The 21496-nt window shown below is 43.9% G+C and overlaps 1 protein-coding gene across 4 annotated transcripts in view; it reads right to left on the bottom strand.

Moving 5' to 3' along the window:
• Positions 1–698: 698 nt before the first annotated feature.
• The window catches only part of CDK20 (cyclin dependent kinase 20), a 56987-nt gene continuing 36189 nt past the window's right edge, over positions 699–21496 (bottom strand). The window contains exons 12-17 of one of the 4 annotated variants that reach the window (XR_008291346.1): positions 10801–10959; positions 10134–10344; positions 8658–8836; positions 8453–8580; positions 4140–4420; positions 699–2983 (exon numbers count right to left, since the gene is read on the bottom strand). Coding sequence is in view for 2 of the 4 variants with exons in the window: in XM_053205374.1 (XP_053061349.1) it covers positions 4294–4420; positions 8453–8580; positions 8658–8836; positions 10134–10344; positions 10801–10959 (804 nt within the window). In the remaining 2 variants the exon portion in view is untranslated. Of the gene's footprint in view, positions 2984–3866; positions 4421–8452; positions 8581–8657; positions 8837–10133; positions 10345–10800; positions 10960–11057; positions 11351–21496 lie in introns of those variants that run through there. The other 3 variants (XM_053205374.1, XM_053205375.1, XR_008291347.1) reach the window with 3 other exon arrangements.

The following is a 21496-nucleotide window of genomic DNA, read 5'->3' as shown; positions in this document are numbered from 1 at the left end:
TAAATTCTTGATCAGTTATATTGTTTTTATCTGTTTTGAGCAATTCTCTAGCTGCCATTTCTTCCTGGAATTTTTAGTGAGAGTTATGTTTTGTCATTTGGGCTAGTTTTCTATCCTTCATGTGTTTTAATAGCTTGTTATGTGTCCTGCACCTACAAGCACTACTATATTAAAAAGGGGTCATACACTGTCCAGGGCCTGACCCTTCAGGAGGTGTTTTTGGAGTGTGTTGTGTCCTCTCTGTTGTTGTGACTCTGGTTGCTTTCTCTTCTTACTCATAGTGGCGGTTTGGATCTTCCACCAGTTGTGGTTTGACTTGTTCATTGAAGTAACCCTGGAAAAATTTTAAAAAGGGGGGTGGTGGTAGAAGAAGCCTTATCCCATAGAAAGAGAGAAATGATGGTGGTGAGGAAAAGAAAAGAAAAAAAAAATTGACCAGGCAGAGAATCAGAGAAACTACATGGTTTAATCCAGAGAGAGAGAGGAAAATAAAGGAGATACAGAATAGGTGTAAAAAGACTAGATTAAAAGTGTCTGCTTAAACAAACAGACAACCAGAAAAGAGAAGGGAAGAAATGAGGAAGAAAGAAATGAGGAAGAAATGTGTGTGTGTGTGTGTGTATATACACATACATATACGTATATACACATATACATGTACACACACACATATACATATAATGATATAGGTGTATACATATAATATATATGTATATAATCTATAATAAGAATTGACCAATAATCATATCACAAAATGCAAAACCACTGGACCAATATATGACAGTGCCTTGGAGTCGGTGGCTGTGCTGGTCTGGAGGAGAGGCTGTCTGATTTGTCAGCATCAATCCCGCTTTTGTAGATACGCAGCTACCAGGCATGGAGGGGCACAATTTGTAGAGGTGAGTCCTGCCTCCACTGTGGGCCTGCTGTCCCTTCCCTGAAGCCCCACCTTGTTGGATGGGGAGAAAAATGGTGAAACCCCAGTCTCTCCTGCCCGGACTGGGTGTCCCAGACCACTCTGTTCAGATTGTTCTCACAGTGCTGTGGGGGCACAAGCAGGCCAGTTTGTCCCACTCCACAGTCTCCCACACCTCCCAGGCACTCGGCTGGGATTCAAACCCTGATGTCTTAAGGGATCCCACTCCACGAGCCCCAGTTCTGGGGTCGTGCCACTCCACCCAGCCAGATGACAAAGGGCTTCTGGCTGGTGGGCACCTGCAGGGTCTTTTGTCCTTGGAGGCTATATACCTTCTTCCCACAGCACTCAAGGGACAGGACTCCTCTCTCTGACTGCACCTCTGAGCTGGCTACTGAGCCCAGGGCTGGGCTCTGCCTCCCCCTTCCCCCAGGGCACGTGTGTAGGGCAGCAGACCCCAGTCCAGAGAAAGCCCTGCAACCCTGGATTGTGTTAGGAATTTGTTCCTTCTCCGTTTTTTTCTGTTTCCTAGTCTATGGTCTGGACGTTTTTCTTTTGTCCAAATACAATCCTACACAGTCTCTTCCTTTTGTCTCTCCACCGAAGGGGATTCCTCCCCTCCATGCCTACACTGTCCATTTTCTCTCTCCCAATTCACAGTCATGCACCTATGGCCTGCCAAGCTATCCTCATGGGCCCCTGGAGATGTTTTTGTCACTCTGTGGCCTGGAATTCCAAGTCTTCTGGCCTCAATACTGCTATGTTTGAGGGACAAGGGAACTTTGGGTCCCCCTACTTCTCCACCATGTTGACTCCTCCCCCTGTAGGGTAATACTTAATTATGGTGGTGATCAATGTCACACTTACCTTGTTTCTAGCATCAGTGGAAACATTTCTGACTACTCATCATTAAGCATATTTGCTCTTTTGTATCCCCTTTATCCAGTTAAGAAAATTATCTTCCATTCTTATTTTGTTATTTTGTACTTTCTACTTAACCCATCAATTACTTAAAAGTGAATTTTAGGGGCGCCTGGGTGGCTCAATCAGTTAAGCACCTGACTCTTGGTTTCAGCTCAGGTCATGATCTCAGTTTGTGTGTCCAAGCCTTGTGTCAGACTCTGCACTGACAGCATGGAGCCGGCTCGCGATTCTCTCTCTCTTCCTCTCTCTCTCAAAGTAAATAAAAATAAACTTTAAAAAATAAAAGTGAATTTTAAGAGTGATTGTGTTTGTGGTAACTGTCTTTTTAAAAAGGCATTATTATAGTTAGTAATTCATATTTTAGAAATTGTTAAGACGTCACCTGTGGCCAAGAACTAGGGAAATTTTTTCAGTATTTTCTGTACTTATACAGAATACCTTGGGCATTGCACCTGCAGTAACAGAGGCTCTGAGGAAGGTTGAGATCTACCTTCTGGCAGGAATCAGAGGTGCTGCTAAGGCCCTCATGCTCCCCGGCAGCATCAGCCCTCAAAGGGAAAGAAGCCTCAGAACTTGGATTTAGAGTACCTGGGAGCAGGACACACTTCCTGTGGTTCCCCCAGGCTGTGGCATCACACCTCATAGATGTTGCTTTTCCCTAAGGAGCCCATCTGCCAGACTCAACACATGGTTTCTGCAAGAGTCTCCTGTGCTCGAGTTAGGGCAACTCTCTCCCTAAGCCTCCCACACCACAGAGCTGTCCTTGGGCAGGGCCACCACACCCAGACGTGACACCATTTAATACTGCTGCCAGCACACATGAGGCCCTGGTGGGCTGCCTTCCCTAAGAACTGACCACACTGCTTCCCCAGCTATCACATGTCCACGCCTCTTGGGTGGCTTGTACCCTCACCATTCCCTTATCGGACCTCCCCTCTTTTGCCAACATTCCAACCCCTTTCCTGTGTCTTCAGCAAAAACTCCTCTATCTCAACTTACCTGAATCTTCCCTTTATCTTCTGAACAGCTATTTCCTTTCTTGCTGTGTCATGTGTGTGTGTTTTTCAGCGAATTTTTTGCCTCCTCTCCCTTCCCCCATGGCTGTAAGCAGGATGCACTAGGACCGCTGAACACCCAGTAGGACTGTGATGGGACAAACAGAGAGTTCTGACTTCAAGCTGACAAAGACTTTGGGTTTCCAAATGCCCACCTTATGTAAGGTATTCACACGAGGGGAGACTGAGCAAAAGATATATGGGGATCCACTGACCTGTTTTTGCAACTTTTCTGTAAATGTACAGTTATCCCAAAACAAACCTTAGATTTTAAAGGGGGGAGGACACAGATCTTCTCCTCTTGGGTAAATAACTGCATCTGGGCTTCTATGGGACATGGGTGCTATGTTGGGTGTGAAGTGCAAGTACTGGGCAAGGGGGTATCGGTACTGGACAGCTGAAGTGGCAGGCTGCGGTAGCGAAATCTTCATCCTCATTGTCTGTTTCTCAGGAACTTTTCCTAGTTTTGAAGAATTTTTCAGTGTGAGTCTGGACTGGGAGCTGCTCTATTGAAGCTTAAAGGGTCAGACTCTCCCATCCTGGCCTGGATGGTGGGGGCTTGCGGCAAAGTCAGAAAATCACACTCACATCCTGGTGTTCCTAGCCTTGAAGTCACCCTTCCCCAGAAGCAGCTGGTAAGTTTTCAGACGGTGTCAGTGCCACAGATGCAGTGGCGGCAGCGTGGAAGTGTTGGGGAAAACAGGGACGGTAGGCCAGACACTGCTGGAACAGGCCCTGTTTCCTATGGTTCCAGATCTGTTTCTCCAGCCCCCCCACTGACCCGGCACACTTCTCTATCTCCTTCCAGTAAATTGCTTTCTTGGTGTTAGTTAGCTAGCTTTCTGTCCCTGCTGCCTGTAGCTGAGAACCCGAGTGACCCACCCACCAAAGCAGCCAGGGCCTCCCTGTGGACCAACTCCAGGGATGCCATCTGTACAAGACACAGAATGGCATCCCTAGAGCTGGGCAGCGTGGTGCCACACAACCATTTATTAATGTGTGCCTAAAACACATAACAGAATGGGGCGAAAACCATTTCCTTACTTCCTTACATATCTAACAACAAAATAATCATGGTACAGGCCCAGCCCCTTGTACTTGGGCCTTCTGGCATCCACTCCTCTCTACCACTTACTATCTGAACAAGCTTAGGCAGGTGGCGTGGCAGCTGGACAACAGGCCAATAATGGGTTACTCTCCCATTACTGGTCCTGTTCCTCATCTGAAAAACAGAGACATCATACCTCTTTAACTGGTTTGTGAGGGTTAAAAAAAAGTCACATAGCACAGTGCCTGGTCCATAACAGGTATCTGAGAATTGCTCATTTCTGTCTCAATGGTGATAAGTCATCATTTAGTCTGTATGTAGACAAGCTCTTCACCAAAGTGAGATTATCTTCAATTGATGCAGTCATCTGAGCCACGCTGCACTTTGAAGCAATAGGACCTCAGAATACTCGTCCCAATGTTTCTGGCTTCCACACCTACAATGCTCATACTGTCGCCTTCCACATGGGTGAATCCACTGCGAAAGGAAGGGACAGGTTGCACGTTAACTTGAGGAAGAGACATGTGGTTAAGTAGCTAAGCCTTTACACAGAGAATGGAGTGCAACGTCCTGACCATCTCCAGCCAGCGCACCCCATCTGTGTTGAGACCTGTGTTCACTCTAACAGATAGCAAGATGATCACATTCTGGAGTGGGGATAACAGCTTGGGGCCCTCCTGACAGTAGCTGCCTGAATCACAACGATTCCAGCTGGTCTAGAAACATCTCCTGATAGAGAAGAACTGGTATCTAATCCAATCTTGGCGGGGTAGAGTCATTTCCCTGGAAGTGAGAATCAGCCCATCAATTCCTGACCAGTCTCAGTGAAAGATAAATGCAGGAGCTAATGGGGCCATCATTTTCTACAGTGTTCTCTTCACCTAGAAAGACCAGACAGTGCTGCTCTGAGCATGACAGAGAATGAGCCGGTGAGAGAACCAAACCAACCGAACCACAGAAGGGATTGGAGTTTCCTGCAGAAGCTGTTTCTGGCTATAGATTGCTTCTAAAAACACTGCCACTCTGACTTTTATGAAATACCTTTAGCTTGGAGTAAATTCCACACTGACTTACTGAGTTTAAGTAGCAACTGAAGTTCTACTTAACTTAGAAATTAGTATCAAGAATGCAAGGTGGCATCTCCAGACTCAGAAAACTGCAGCATTGGATAGTCTACACTGGGGCTGGGCAGGAAGCAGGCAGCATAGTCAGTCAGCCAGTGGTCCTCACGGTTTGTTGGCAAGAAAAGTTGAACCAGCATCTGCTTCCTTTCTTATTCTCTTTAGAGAATTCCTTAGTCTTTTTTCATCCATTGATTTTTAGTAAGTGTGCAGAGTTGTGCAACCATCACCACTATCCAGTTTGGATTTCCATCACTCCAGAGGATCCGTGGGGCGCGTCGGCAGTGAATCCCCTCCCACGCCCAGCCCCAGGCAGCCTTGTTTCTACAGTCTGCCTTGTTTCTACAGACTCATCTTTTCTAGAAGGGTCATGTAAATGGAATCACACAACGTGGTCTCACACATCTGGCTTCTTTCATGTAGCACGTTTTTGTGGTTCACCCACAGTGTCCGTGTCAAAAAGCTGTTCCCTGTCACTGTGGAGTCAGATTCCCGACTGAATCTATCCATTTACCAGCAGGTGGGCACTCACAGTATTTGCACTTTGGGGGTATGTTGAATAAAGCTAAGAACATTCATGTACAAATCTCTGTGTAGACATAAGTTTTATTTCTCTTGGGTAGATACCTGGGAGTATGCAGCTAGGTTGCTGGTAAATTTATATTTAACATACTTGTCTTCCCTGTTTTCTTTAGAGAATCAGTAGGTATTCACAGATGATAACATTTTGGGAAACTGAAGCTCTCAGAAAGTACTGGTTATGTCTTGCAGCATTCAAAAGATGCTGGAAAAAATTTATGGGGAACAGCATGAAACAAGATGGCAGGATTTCTTGTCAAATGAAGCTCCCCAAGAGAAATTACCACTCAACTAAGGATTTCCTGAGGAATCTGTTTTCAATTAGGAATGGGGCATAATTCATTATCATGATTCATTCCAGGGTCCTGATTAAAGCACATTTTTTATTTTTATTTTTTAATTTATATTTATTTTCTAATTTTTTTAATATTTACTTATTTTTAAATTTTTTTAATGTTTATTTATTTTGAAGGGGAGAGAGAGAGATGGAGCATGAGTGGGGGAGGGGCAGAGAGAGAGGGAGATACAGAATCCAAAGCAGGCTCCAGGATCCGAGCTGTCAGCACAGAGCCCAACATGGGGCTCGAACCCACAAGCCATGAGATCATGACCTGAGCCGAAATTGGACACTTACCACTGAGCCACCCAGCTGCCCCAACATTTATTTATTTTTGAGAGAGAGAGACAGAGCACAAGTGGGGAAGGGGCAGAGAGAGAGAGGGAGACACAGAATCTGAAGCAGCCTCGAGGCTCTGAGCTGTCAGCTGGTGCAGGGCTCAAACCCACCAACTGCGAGATCGTGGCCTGAGCCAAAGTCGGATGCTCAACCAACTGAGCCACCCAGGTACTCCTAAAGCACATTTTAAAAAAGATATTTCTTAGTGTCCTACTTACTTGTCACATTGAGAATGGTGTCATTTCAGTGAAGGATGTATTCACCATTCTACATCCATGTAATTCAGTGTGTAAAAACACATATGAAAAAGAAGATTCTAAGAGTGCTACGTGCTCAGCATGAAAGAACAGGGTCATGTCAGTGAATGGATGTGTTGTGCAATGCATGGGTATGTGTTTTAAAAGACATGCAAAAAAGAAATTTCTAAAAGTGCCACTTGCCTGCTAAGTTGAGAACAGTGTTATTTCAGCGAGAGGCTGTTCTAACCATTCAGTAATGATGTAGAGAATTCTTTAAAGACGCGTACAGAAAAGAGAGGACAAAAAGTGTATTTTGCGGCTGACATGGGAGCACAATCCCTGGCAGGCAGCCTCCCCACCCAGCCTCTTTTCAGCGACCATGAGGACAAGTGTGTGTGCTGTGTGTCCCTCAGAAGACAGAGGCTTTCCTGCTGCTGCAGAAGGAAGCCATCACCGACAGTCCGAGTGTTTGCGGTCTATAAATTGGGACCTCCCCCACCTGAGAGGCTTGTCGCAAAGGCCCCTGGTCACTCGCAGACTCAGCACCACAAGGCCGCAAGACCCCCACACTGAGGGCAGGGGCCTGAAGGGGTAACAGCACTGGGGCATTAACTAGCAAAAATACAGCACCTACAGATGTGAACGTGGCCTTGAACTTCAAAGGAATTTAAGGAGGAATCCTGAGTGAAGAAGCAACTGTGAAGATGCCAAGTCCTCAGAATGAGAGCGTCTGGTGGAGGGGGGGGGCGGGGGGTGCAGTGGGCCTGGGTGGCTCAGTCGGTTGAGTGTCCAACTCTTGCTTTCACCTCAGGTCATGATCTCATGATTTCATGGGATGGAGTCCCGCATCAGGCTCTGTGCTGACAGCACGGAGCCTGCTTGGGATTCTCTCTCTCTCTCACTGCCCCTCCTCCACTCATTCATACTCTCTTTCTCAAAATAAATAAATCAACTTTAAAAAACAATAAGAAAGAGAGAGCATCAGGCTGTCCAGTACAGTTTGTTTAGAAATTTAAGAGAGAGGGTTAAAACCGACTTACAGGCCAGTTGTCGTTAAGATTTAAGTTGACTCTCTAGTTAATTCTTTACCTTATCAGAAAGTTGAGTTGTTTACTAAAAATGAAGATTCTTCTGTGTTAATTAGGAGTTTGCTTTAATAATTATCTTCGAATGACAACTAACTGAAAACTCAGAAACGAAGTAGGTTATAGAAATCTAGTTTTTAAAATATTTGGTTTTGGGCTTAGTGTTTTTTCATTTACGAAGGTAAGATGTTTGCCCCAGGAGGTCGAATTTACCCCAGACCTCATACCAAGTAACTGATGGCTGTCAGCGCTCTTGTCATGAAGCAGGCCGGGGGAGTAAGATCCACGGCCTGTCTACTTTGTAGAACTCACTGTGGCAAGAAGAAACATAAGTGATTCCAAACACTACTTTTAGAACCCAAAGCAAAACTGCCTTCTTCGGGACTTTCACCATCTCACTCCCACTGACTCCACCACCACCTGTACATGGTATATGGTTTCGGAATCACGTGAGAGCTGGACTGCAGGGCGGTGCTGGGCCCCCTTGGGCATCACTACGCGTCCCGGGGGACTGTGAGCAAAGTATCCACATCCCAGAGCCTCTGTTTCATCTGGAAAAGTGGGTAACACCAACTTCAAGTGGTGGCTTTGTACATTAGAGGAGATAATGTACATGATGCTTAGCATCTTTTTTTTTTTAAGCAGAGTAGGAAATAGCATCTGAGCAGTGACTTGCCTCGGGTGCCCAGACAGTGAGGGAATGGCGGAGCTAAGACCCAAGCCGCAGTCTCACCCTTTCCAGTGGCCATCTTACAGATGCCGCTGGCAGGCTGGGTGAGGCCACTGTGAAGGAAAGTGGAAGCAGTTACCTGGCCCATCTGTGGGAGCCCCCAAGCAGGTGATAGCAGCTCTTGAGGACGGGAGGCTTCGTTTCTTTATTCCACACATAGACTCGCAGGGATAGGTCAAAGGAAGCGGTGATGACTCGGCTCTGGTCCTTGAAATGAAAAGCCAGGTGAGGTGGGGCCACGGGCTCTTCAGGTGGGGGTGCAACACAGGCAAGCCCACACTCACCACCCACATGGACGTGATGGGCCTCTGGTGGTCCTGGAAGGCTGCCAGCTGCACCCCGTGGATGGTGAAGAGTGCCAGCTCCGACCCGGACACCAGCAGGATCACCTGAGAGCCATGGCCCTTCATGAGGTGAGGAGGTATCATGGAGTTGGGCAGGAGGAAACTTGCCATCTGTTGTACTTTGTGAAAGAAAAACACACAGACTGTCATCTTGTGATAGCAGCTGGGGGTCCGGAGCACACGGGCCTCACCGAATATGCCGTGCATGGCACTGAAAAGAGCAGCACTTTTGTGGTCACGCCTATGATCCCAACCCAAGCGTTTACCCCCTGGAGCCTCCCGTTCACCAGCTCTCCAACACCGATGCCAACACCCTAGTTACGGGCACTACAAAGATTTGAGGGAATATGCATGTGGAAGTGACAATATCTGCACACATACCCTCCAGGGAATGGGCCCCCTGCGCTTCCCCATCTACGGCAGGGTGAGGTAAGAAGTGGCTACATGAGAACTATGACATTCACAACATCTGCGAAAAACTGCTGTTGACAATACTATCTTTTATACTGTGTGGCTTTCCTCATTTAAAACCAATTAATTGGATCATTTCCTTATGGTGTTTAGCACCAGGAAAAAAAATTACCTCTCTTTTTTTTTTAACGTTTATGTATTTTTGACAGAGAGAGAGAGAGAGAGAGAGAGAGAGAGAGAGCGCATGAGCAGGGGAGGAGCAGAGAGAGAGAGGGAGACACAGAATCTGAAACAGGCTCCAGGCTCTGAGCTGTCAGCACAGAGCCCGATGCGGGGCTCAAACCCATGAACTGTGAGATAACGACCTGAGCCAAAGCTGGATGCTCAACCAACTGAGCCGCCCAGGCACCCCAAAAATTACCTTTCTTGAAGAATTCATGCTTGTATCAGACAAGGGATTATATTACACATCCCATTTCCCTTTTTTCCTCGGGTGCTAGGAAGCTCAGAGTAAAGTTTATTGTCAAATGATGATATGAAAACAAATGAACATAATATAAAAGAAAAAATGCTAAGGGCCACAGGGCTGGCCAGGCACAGTGACGTGTGGTTTGGGAGACAGAGAAGGCAGAAAAGTAGATGACTGTGGGTCTTATTTGCCTGCTGGCCTAGGAGCTCCTTGGGGAAGAAATGGTTGTGGCTTTTAGTCACCTCTGTGCACACTGAGGACTGAGAAGAGTGCATTTGTCAGAGTTGTGACAAGACAGCGAGGAGGCGAGACTAAGTGGCCAGCGGTTACTGTCTGGCTTCCAGGGCCACAGAGAGGGCCCTGCCCACAGCAAGTGCTCAGCCACTCGGCCAGTACATACGATCACAAACAACAAAACAATTGTTGGGCCACTGTATTCACTGAGAGGGAAGAAAAGTGGCCCGAAGGAAACCTGAGCAATCTGTGCTTGAAGCACCACAGCACAACGGTGACAGTCCTGGTACGGGGATCCTTACCCACGATGTCTACTCCTTCCCGTGACTGCTTGGTCCTGAGCTCGTAGGTGGTGATGACCAGCTGCATGCCGTTGTCATTTCTGTGCGTCACCATCAGCCTGGCTGTCTCGTCAGGGGCCCAGCAGGCTCTGGAGGTCAGCCAGATGGGTAGAGTGGTGGAGACGGGAGGCTCATCCTCCACCAGACACAGCAGGGAGCGAGTGTGGAACACCTGGGGAAACACCATCACGTGGCCCATGCCGCTGACAACCACCCAGGAGCGCCGCAGACCCACACCCAGTGACCTCACTCTGTCTTACAGGGTTGCCGGAACCACCTGTGCACCCCCAGACTGCTGGGACCAGCTCGTCTGGTCCGGCGGGAAACGCCTTGCCCACCAGTCCCGCGTTGGTCAGTGTACCAGGACAACTGAATCAATGACTCTGGTGGTTTGGGGCAGCGCCTGTCCCTGGCATGCCTCTGCTTTCCTGTCCTATCTGCTTGCAGTCTGCTTCAGATGTCTCCTCTGTCCCTGGACCATCCCATCAAGGTGCCGGTGCTGTTGGCGGGCTGGGTCCTGCACCGGAAGCCACCCTCCTAGACGCATCCACAAGCCTGGGCACAGGCCCCACCACCTTACGTGCACAAAGCCAGGCCCCCCGAGCAAGGGACATAGCCCACCACTGACCTTCGGGCCCAGGTCTGAGTTCTGGGTTGAAGCAAACACCCACTGGCAGTCAGGAGAGCAGAGGAGACTGGTGGGGCTGCTCGGGAACACGCGAGTCCTGGACCGCAGCTGCAGCTGGGGCACCGTGAGCGCATACAGGAAGCCCTCGGCACAGGCCACCTGCAAGGCAAGGGCCACGGTCAGCACGTGGCCTCACCCCAGGGCAGAGGTCAGCTGCCTGCCCGCCTCCCTGCTGAGGCAATGCCACCTCCTCACACCAGAAACAGGAACGTCCGAACAGGAGGTAAGCCTCCAGAGGGAACCCTCCGCCCGCTCTTTGCAGCCTCCGGGCAGGACCTCCAGTGATTCTTCTCTGTGTGACTCAGGCGCTGTCTGCAGACGGCCTTTCTGCCTGTAATACTCCCCGGAACTATTTCTTGTCAGAGGAGACTTCCCACGACCTTTCACTTTCTCTCACTGCGGTGGAAATGTGAGCTGTTCACAATTTTGGCCACTGCAGCACCGAGCACTCCTGTGCATAAGCTTTGTGCACCGACACGAGGATTTCCTCCTGAGAGATCCCGAGAGCGGCTTTATTAGGTCAAAGAGCATCAGACTCAAAGAAAACCAACAAGCTTTTCAAAAAAGATCAACCTGGGGTGCCTGGATGGTTCAGTCGGTTGAGCATGTGACTCTTGATTTCAGTTCAGGTCATGATGCCAGGGTGGTGGGATTGAGCCACACTCAGTGTGGAGCCTGATTGGGCTCTCTTTCTCTCTCTCCCTCTGCCCCTTCCCCACTCATGCTTTCTCTCTCTTTCAAAGTAAATAAACATTTGTTTTTTAAAGCTCAATCTGGGGCACCTGGGTGGCTCAGTTGGTTAAACATCCGACTCTTGATTTCAGCTCAGGTCATGATCTCATGGTTTGTGGGTTCAAGCCCACATTGGGCCCACAGTGCACAAAGCCTGCTTGGAATTCTCTCTCTCCTCTCTCTCTGCCCCTCACACTGCTCACATGTGTGCTCTCGCTCTCTCTCTCTTTTCACAAGATAAACTTAAAAAATTTTTTGAAAAGAGCTCAATGTTCTTATGCATGTACAAAAAAATACCTTTTTCTCATCCAACTTATTACAATGCTAATCTTTGAAAATGTTTGCTCACCTAATAAGTGAAAATAAAAGCCTCAACCTTTTTTTTCTATTTTTAACTTTTTTTCCTCAAATTTTTGAAAAGCCTCATCCTAATGTCACTTACCAGTTAGTAATTACATATTATTGACCATTTGTGCTGTTTTTTTTCATCTACACTCTATGCTTCATATCATCTGCTATCAGTGCTTTGTTAAAGAAGATACAGTGTTTACTCACAACTTTTCATGGATCTTAATGTTATTCTCTGGTTCAGATGTTTTGGTAATCTGAACAGACTTTTAGGTAAATCAAACCTATGTAATTTTTCTTGACTCAAAACCATTTATGTATTTCCAGATACCTTTATACTCTTGCCTTCTGCATTAGTTTTTAATTATTCTAAATATATTTCTACTGAATGACATGGGAATAACTTGTTTTCTCTTCCTGACCAAGTCTTCAGTTTCTCAAATAGCTTCTCCTTCACCTATGTTTTATTTTTTTAATTTTTTTTAAATTAGCATATAGTGCAATAACGGTTTCAGGAGTAGAATCCAGTGATTCATCGCCTACACATAACACCCAGTGCTCATCCCTGCAAGTGTCCTCCTTATTGCCCCTTGCCCATTTAGCCCATCCTCCCACCCACAAACCCTCCAGCAGCCCTGTTTGTTCTCTGTATTTAAGAGTCTCTTATGGATTTCCCCCTCTCTGTTTTTATATTATTTTTGCTTCCCTTCCCTTATGTTCATTTGTGTTGTATCTTAAATTCTACATGAGTGAAGGCATATTTGTCTTTCTCTAATTGCGTTTAGCATAATACACTCTAGTCCCATTCACATTGTTGCAAATGGCAAGATCTCATTCTTTTTGATTGCCGAGTAATATTCCATTGTCATACATATACCACTTCTTTATCCATTCATCTGTCAATGGGCATTTGGGATTTTTCCATACTTTGTTATTGTTGATAGCACTGCTATAAACTTTGGGGTGCATGTGCCCCTTCAAAACAGCACTCCTGTATCCTCTGGATAAATACCTAGCAGTGCAAATGCTGGGTCATAGGGTAGTTCTATTTTTCATTTTTTGAGGAACCTCCATACTGTTTCCAGAGTGGCTACACCAGTTTGCAATCCCACCAGCAGTGCAAAAGGGTTCCTCTTTCTCCACATCCTCACCAACATCTGTTGTTGCCTGAGTTGTTAATTTTGACCATTCTGACAGGTGTGAGCTGGTATCTCATTGTGGTTTTGATTTGTATTTCCCTGATGATGAGTGATGTTGAGCATTTTTTTGTGTTTCAGTTGGCCATCTGTATGTCTTCTTTGGAGAAGTGTCTATTCATGTCTTTTGCCCATTTCTTCACTGGATTATTTGTTTTTTGGGTGTTGAGTTTGGTAAATTCTTTATAGATTTTGGATACTAACCCTTAATCTGATATGTCATTTGCAAATATCTTCTCGGTGTTTGCAGACCATTCCATTGGTTGCCTCTTAGTTTTGCTGATTGCTTCCTTTGCCGTACAGAAGCTTTTTATCTTGATGAGGTCCAAATAGTTCATTTTTGCTTTTGTTTCCCTTGCCTCCAGAGACATGTCAGGTTAAGAAGTTGCTGCAGCCGAGGTCAAAGAGGTTGTTGCCTGCTTTCTCCTCGAGGATTTTGATGGCTTCCGGTCTTACATTGAGATCTTTCATCCATTTTGAATTTATTTTCTGTATGGTGTAAAAAAGTGGTCCAGGTTCATTCTTCTGCATGCGGCTGTCGAGTTTTCCCAGCACCACCTGCTGAGGAGACTGTCTTTATTCCACTGGATATTCTTTCCTGCTTTGTCAAAGATTAGTTGGTCATATGTTTGTGGATCCAATTCTGGGTTCTCTATTCTGTTCCTTAGATCTATGTGTCTGTTTTTGTGCCGGTACCATATTGTCTTGATGACTACAGCTTTGTAATACAGCTTCAAATCTGGAACTATGATACCTCCAGCTTTGGTTTTCTTTTTCAGGATTGCTTTGGCTTATTCGGAGCCTTTTCTGGTTCCATACAAATTTTAGGATTGTTTGTTCTAGCTCTGTGACGAATGCTGGTGTTATTTTGGTAGGGATTGCATTGAATATGTAGATTGCTTTGGATAGTTTTGACATTTTAACAATATTTGTTCTTCCAATCCATGAACGTGGAATGTATTCCTTTTTTTTTTTTTTTTTTTTTTTGGTGCCTTCTTCAATATATTTCAGAAGCTTTCTATAGTTTTAAGTGTACAGATTTTTCACCTCTTTGGTTAGGTTCATTCCTAGGTATTTTATAGTTTTGGTGCAACTGTAAATGGAATCAGTTCCTTGATATCTCTTTCTGTTGCTTCATTATTGGTGTATAGAAATGCAACCAATTTCTGTACATTGATTTTATATCCTGCAACTTTGCTGAATTCATGGATCACTTCTAGCAGTTTTTTTGGTGGAATATTTTGGGTTTTCCACATAGAGTATCATGTCTTCTTCAAAGAATGAAAGTTTTGACTCCCTCCTTGACGATTTGCATGCCTTTTATTTTTTGTTGTTGTCGTCTGATTGCTGAGGCTAGGATTTCCAACACTATGTTGAATAAGAATGGCGAGAGTGGACAGTGTTGTGACTTTATGCGGAAGCTCTCAGTTTCTCCCCATTGAGGATGACATTAGTGGTAAATCTTTCACATATGGCTTTTATGATCTTGAGGTATGATCCTTCTATCCCTACTGTCGTAAAGGTTTTAATCAAGAAAGGATGGGGTATTTTGTCAAATGCTTTCTCTTCATCTATTTAGAGGATCATGTGGTTCTCATTCTTTCCTTAATTAATCTGATGTATCTCATGGATTGATTTGCAGATATTGCCTTGCATCCCAGGAATAAATTCCACTTGATCATGGTGAATAACCCTTTAAATGTATTGTTGGATCCAACTGGCTAGTATCTTGTTGAGATTTTTTGCATCCATGTTCATGAGGGAATTGGTCTGTAGTTCTCCTTTTTAGTGGGGGTCTTTGTCTGGTTTTGGAAATAAGGTAACGCTGGCCTTGTAGAATGAGTTTGGAAGTTCTCCTTCCATTACTGTTTTTTGGAACAGCTTCAAAAGAGTAGGCGTTAACTCTTCTTTAAATGTTTGGGGGCACTTGGGTGGCTCAGTTGGTTAAGTGTCCAACTCTTGATTTTGGCTCAGGTCATGATCTCAAGGTTTGTGAGTTCAAGCCCCACATCAGTGCAGAGCCTGTTTGGGATTCTTTCTCTCCTTCTCTCTGCCCCTACCTCACTCTTTCTCTCTCAACATAAATAAAATAAAACTTAAAAAAAAAATAAACGTTTGGTAGAATTCCCCTGGAAAGCCATCTGGCCCTGGACTCATTTTTGGGGGGAGATTTTTGATTACTAATTTGATTTCTTACATTTTAAATGTTTATTTATTTTTGAGACAGAGACAGAGCATGAACAGGGGAGGGGCAGACAGAGAGGGAGACACAGCACCCAAAACAGGCTCTAGGCTCTGAGCTGTCGGCACAGAGTCTGACACGGGGCTCAAACCCACGAACTGTAAGATTGTGACCTGAGCTGAAGTCGGACACTTAACCAACTGAGCCACCCAGGCGCCCCACTAATTCAATTTCTTTGCTGGTTATGGGTCTGTTCAAATTTTCTATTCCTTCCTTGTTTCAGTTTTGATAGTTTATATGTTTCTAGTAATTATCCCATTTCTTCCAGATTGCCCATTTTATTGGCATATAATTGCTCATAATATTCTCTTATTACTGTTTGTATTTCTGCTGTGTTGGTTGTGATGTCTCCTCTTTCATTCTTGATTTTATTTATTTGGGTCTTTTCCTTTTTCTTTGTGATCAAACTGGATAGGGGTTTATCAATTTTGTTAATTCTTTCAAAGAACCAAAGAACCAGCTCCTGGTTTCATTAATCTGTTTTTTTTTTTTTTTTTTTTTTTTCTGGTTTCAATACCATTGATTTCTACTCTAATCTTTATTATTTCCTGACTTCTGCTGCCTTTGGGCTTTATTTGCTATTCTTTTTCCAGTCCTTTAAGGTGTAAGGTTAGGTTGTGTGTCTGAGACCTTTCTTCCTTCTTTAGGAAGGCCTAGATTGCTCTATACTTCCCTCTTATGACTGCCTTTGCTGCATCCCGGAGGTTTTTGATTTCCTCTTTAATTTCTTGGTTAACTCATTCATTCTTTAGTAGGATGTTCTTGAATCTCCAGGTATTCTTGGTTTTCCAAACTTTTCCTTGTGGTTTATTTCATGTTTCATAATATTATGGTCTAAAAATATGGATGGTATGATCTCGATCTTTCTGTACTTGTTGAGGGCTGATTTGTGTCCCAGTATGTGATCTATTGTGAAGAATGTTCCATGTGTACTTGAGAAGAATGTGCTTTTAGGATGAAATGTTCTATTATCTATTAAGTGCATCCAGTCCAGTGTGCCACTCAAAGCCATTGTTTCCTTACTGATTTTTTGCTTACATGATCTGTCCTTTGCTGTAAGTGGGGTGTTGAAGTCCCCTATTATTATGGTATCACTATCAATGAGTTTCTTTATGTTTGTGATTAATGGATTTATATATTTGGGTGCTTCCACTTGGGGGCATAAATGTTTACAATTATTAGATCTTCATGGATAGACCCCTTAATTATGATATAATGCCCTTCTTCATCTCTTGTTACAGTCTTTATTTTAAAATCTAAATTGTCTGATAGAAGCATGGCTATTCCAGCTTTCTTTTGTCGACCATTGGAATGATAGATGGTTCTCCACCCCCCTACTTTCAACCTGAAGGTTATCTTCAGGTCTAAAATGGGTCTCTTGGAAACAGCATATAGATGGATCTTGTTTTCTTACCCATTCTGTTACCCTGTGTCTTTTGATTGGAGCGTTTAGTCCACTGACATTTAGAGTGAGAACTGAAAGATATGAATTTAGTGCCATTATGTTGCCTGTAGAGTTCGAGTTTCTGGTGATGTTCTCTGATCCTTTCTAGTCTTTGTTGCTTTTGGTCTTTTTAGTTTTGTTTCATCTTTCTCCACTCAGAGAGTCCCTTTTAAAATTTCTTGCAGGGCTGGTTTAGTGGTCATAAACTCCTTTAGTTTTTGTCTGGGAAACTCTTTATTTCTCCTTCTATTATGAATGAATCCAGCCTTGCTGGATAAAGAATTCTTGGCTGCATATTTCTCCAATTAAGCACACTGAATATATCCTGCCACTCCTTTTTGGCCTTCTAAGTTTCTGTGTGTAGGTCTGCTGTGAACCTGATCTGTCTTCCCTTATAGGTTAAGGATTTTTTTCCCCCTTGCTGCTTTCATAATTCTTTCCTTGTCTGTGTTTTTTGTGAATTTGACTATGAAATGCCTTGTTGATGGTCAGTGTTTGTTGAATCTAGTGGAAGTTCTCTGTGCTTCTTGGATTTTGATGTCTGTGTCTTTCACCAGATTAGGAAAGTTTTCTGTTATAATTCTAACATAAACCTTCTATCCTTTTTCTCTCTCCATCTTCTGGGACTCCTATGATTCAGATGTTACTCCTTTTTAATGAGTCACTGAGTTCTCTAATTCTTATATTGTGCTCTTTTGCCTTAGTTTCCCTTTTTTTCTGCTTCATTATTCTCCAGAATTTTGTCTTCTATATTGCTGATTCTCTGCCCTGATTTGTCCATCCTTGCAACCATGGCATCTATTTGAGATTGTATCTCAGTTACAGCATTTTAAATTTTGTCCTGACTAGATTTTACTTCTTTTATCTCTGCAGTAAGGGATTCTATGCTTTTTTCAACCCCACCTAGTATTCTTATTATCGTGATTCTAAATTCTAGTTCAGACATCTTATATCTGTGTTGATTGTCATTTCTTCCTGTTCTATCTTTTTGGGTGAATTCCTTCATTTTGTCATTTTGGAGGAAGAAAAAAAGTTAATAAAATAAATAAAAATTAAAAACTAAAAATTAAAAACAACACAAAAAATCAAATAATGGAAGCTAGACCCTAAGTGTGTTTTAGTCTGGTTGTTGAAAGAAGCTTGATGTAATAGAGAAAAAAGGGAAAGAAAAAAAAGAAAATTAAAAGGTAAGAAAAAGTTTAAAAATTAAAAAATATATATAATATATGAATAAAATGAAGAAAGTGAAATAGAATTTTAAAATTTAGAAAAAATAAAAAACATAGTAAAAAGAACTTTAAAAAAGAAAAAAAGAAAAGAAAAATAAAATTTTCTTTTTCTGTATCCAAGAAAAAGGAGAAATAAAAATTTAAACAAAGACAGGAACAAAAAGAAACAAAAGAAACAAAAGATGAACCAGCAAACAGATTGAAACCCAAATGAAGTTCCATCCAGTTTCCCTGGAAATAAAACTATGAAGCACTCTATAGTCTGTACACTAAGCAGGCAGAGTGACTTGTGCTGGTCTTCTAGGGGGATGTGCCTGGAGGGTACAGTTGGGCGGGGTTTGGTGTAATGGCTCCATTCTCCATTAGATGTCACTGCTTAGCTTACTGAGGTGGATCAGCGTGATGTACGTGTGTGTGTGTGTGTGCGCGCGCGTGTGAGTGGGGTGGGGTGGAAATGGCTTCACCTAGCTCCCTAGCCTCTGGCACAAGAACTTTGTGCTCTCACCGACTGGTAATCAAGCCCCCTGCTTTGTCTCAGGCTTCTGTCCACTCCCCACTTCTATCCTGTCCGTGTTCAAGCTGTCAGCCTGCCAGGTGCCCCTCCCTTCCAAGTTTTAGCTCAGATGGGGCTGTATCTCCAAACCCCTCACTTCAGAGAACCCTAAGGCTTGGATGTCCCCTGACACTCTAGGGGAGGGTCTCGCTGAGCAATGGCCAGGTGCCAGCTTGCCCCAGAAAATGTTCAGCAATCACACTGCAGCAAGATGTTGAGAGATTGTGACAAATCACAACACACAGCCAGCATCAGGTTTCACCACACTGTGGCACCTTTGTCCCAATACCAGCAAACATGGCTGCTCTCCAGGGTCGGCTGGGACTTTTGCCTGTGGGGAAGCTGTATGGCCTCTACCAAATGCACTCCAACCAGGGGAACCGCTTCTCATGTGGCCCACAGACCCCTTGGACCTCACTGCCTGCTCCTGGAGATTCATTCCTCACCAGAGCACTGCCAGATATTGAGCCCCAGAATTTCCAACTCTATGCTCCACCGTTTATAGAATCCTAATGGTAGTGAAACCCTCTCCTTTCTTCCCATGGATGTCTTTGGGGAACAGATTTATTGTTCAATCCTTTGTAAGAGTTTCCACTCTTTCTCTTTCTCGCCAGCTACTTTCAGGGGAGTGCTTTTCCTGCACGATCCTGGTGTGCTGCACTCTCCCCCTTTCCCTTTCTCTACCCTCTCTTTGCAAAAACAGCTCCTTACCCTCCATGGATTTTTCTCTCCCAGTTCACCTCTCCACCTCACATACCTGCCAAGTTCTGTGGCTCAAGTTATGCAGATTGTTGTGTTAATCCTCAGATAAAATTTCCTAGGTGTGCAAAATGGTTTGGTGTTGATCTGGCTGCTTTTCAGGGATGAGACAAGCTAGAACGTCTATGCTGCTCCGCCACCTTGGAAAAAAGCCTTCACCTACTGTTTTAAAAGGACATCTTTCCACAGGCATTTACACAAGGAACCCTCTCCGGACTTTGTATTCTGTTCAACTTACATAAAGATACCTGTTCCTACTGGCCAAGAAAACACAAAAACTTCACAATGTGCAGAAAATGGCAGGCAACATTCAAACAAAGTCATTAGAAGGAAGAGAAAGTAAGTGAGAAGCAAAACTTTTTAGCTGATTCCCCAAAGAACAACTAGGAACCAAGATACCGGTAGCCACACCCCAACATGAATCAAATTATCATAAAATAAGCATGTGCAGACATGAAAGAACACTCTGAATCAGAAATTTTACACTCAGACCGAAATGGACAAAAAGCCAAGATGTGAAATAAGAGTTAAATTAATTCAGGAAAGATTATGAAGAAAAAATTATCTTAAGAATAGCAATATGCCTAAGGGAGAATACATTCTACCCGACCCATAAGGACACTAAAGGGAAGAAGGAAAATGGGCAAGAGAACAAAGACGGAATAAAGAGTTAAGATGCATCCAAGAGCAGGTGTCCAAGAAGACAGGCAAAGACGACCTAGTAAAAAGACAAGTGAAGCTCCTGCAGGAAAAGCAAACAATTAACAGACGAATACTTAAAACTCATGTACAATGAAACTTTCTGCAAATAAAACCTGAATCCATATACTGAAAGAGTACATATGTTCCTGGAAAATTCAACTCCAGACAGTCACCATAGACATCTCACAACAAAACTACTACCCTTTAAATATTTCAAAAATCTTCAGGCTCTGGGCTGATGGCTCAGAGCCTGGAGCCTATTTCCGATTCTGTGTCTCCCTCTCTCTCTGCCCCTCCCCCGTTCATGCTCTGTCTCTCTCTGTCCCAAAAATAAATAAACGTTAAAAAAAAAAAATCGTATGGGACTTTGATTTAAAAGTCCCAAGTGTCTAACAAGGAAAAGTCAAGGTCGGAGTAGACTTTTCAAAAGACACATACACAGTGAAATAATATTTTCACAAAATTCAAGACAAGTATGAGCCAGGGATTTAAGGCCCATCCAGGCCATCCTTCAAGCCTCCAGGCTACAGAAAAGCAGTGTCAGGCCCACTGGGATCTGCACAAGGATGCATCCACGAGACTTCCTTGGGGATCTACTAGAGAATGGGTCCCACCAGATCACAAGATACAGGGAAAATGTCACCAGAACTGGTGTGGCTACTACGTACAGTACACTATGGGTCAAAGAATTAAAAAAAGAAAAAAAAAAAAAAAAAAGGAGACAAGGAAAAGGTGTGTAAATGTTGCATGTTCTCAAAAAGGTGGGAATAATGGATCTTCAAAAGTGGGAAGACAAGGGCGAAGTATCAAAGTAGAATAAGTTCACCGATTGCCATGGGAGGTAAGTGGTATCATTTAAAGCCAACAAAATAGTACATAGGCTTGAATAGAGAAAATGGAGACAGAAAGTATTAAGACAAAGGTAACCACCCCCACAAAAATACAAACCTTTCTAAATAACATAAGATATCACCACTACCCAAAAACATGTAAAAATGGGAAAACATATTCAGAGAAAGGAGCTCAGTGATGGGCCACATGACACCCTAAATGTGACATAAAACAAAAGTTGAGATCAGGCACGTAAGTTACACTGTTCAATATAAATGGCTTAACTCACTTTGTTAGAATAAAAAGATGATCAGATTGATGAACAAAAGAAAACATGGCTGAATATTCAAGAGGCTCAATCAAAACAGAAAGTTTAACCATGGTGGAAGGGTAATGGTGTGCCAGGCACACATAAATCCTTGGAAAGCAGGTGAAGTGGGCCTGATACCAGAAAAGGGAGGACTCAGGCCCAAAGTAGGAAATGCAACAATAGACACTTCCCCACACTGAGAAAATAAACAAAAGGAAACCTCATTTAGAATGGAGTCCAGGGCACCTGGATAGCTCAGTTGGTTGAGCGTCAACTCTTGGTTTCAGTTT

Source organism: Acinonyx jubatus, chromosome D4, assembly GCF_027475565.1.
Source record: "Acinonyx jubatus isolate Ajub_Pintada_27869175 chromosome D4, VMU_Ajub_asm_v1.0, whole genome shotgun sequence".
NCBI classification, from domain to species: Eukaryota; Metazoa; Chordata; class Mammalia; order Carnivora; family Felidae; genus Acinonyx; species Acinonyx jubatus.
Note: the sequence above shows the minus strand (reverse complement) of the source record. Positions and strands in the feature narration are given on the sequence as shown.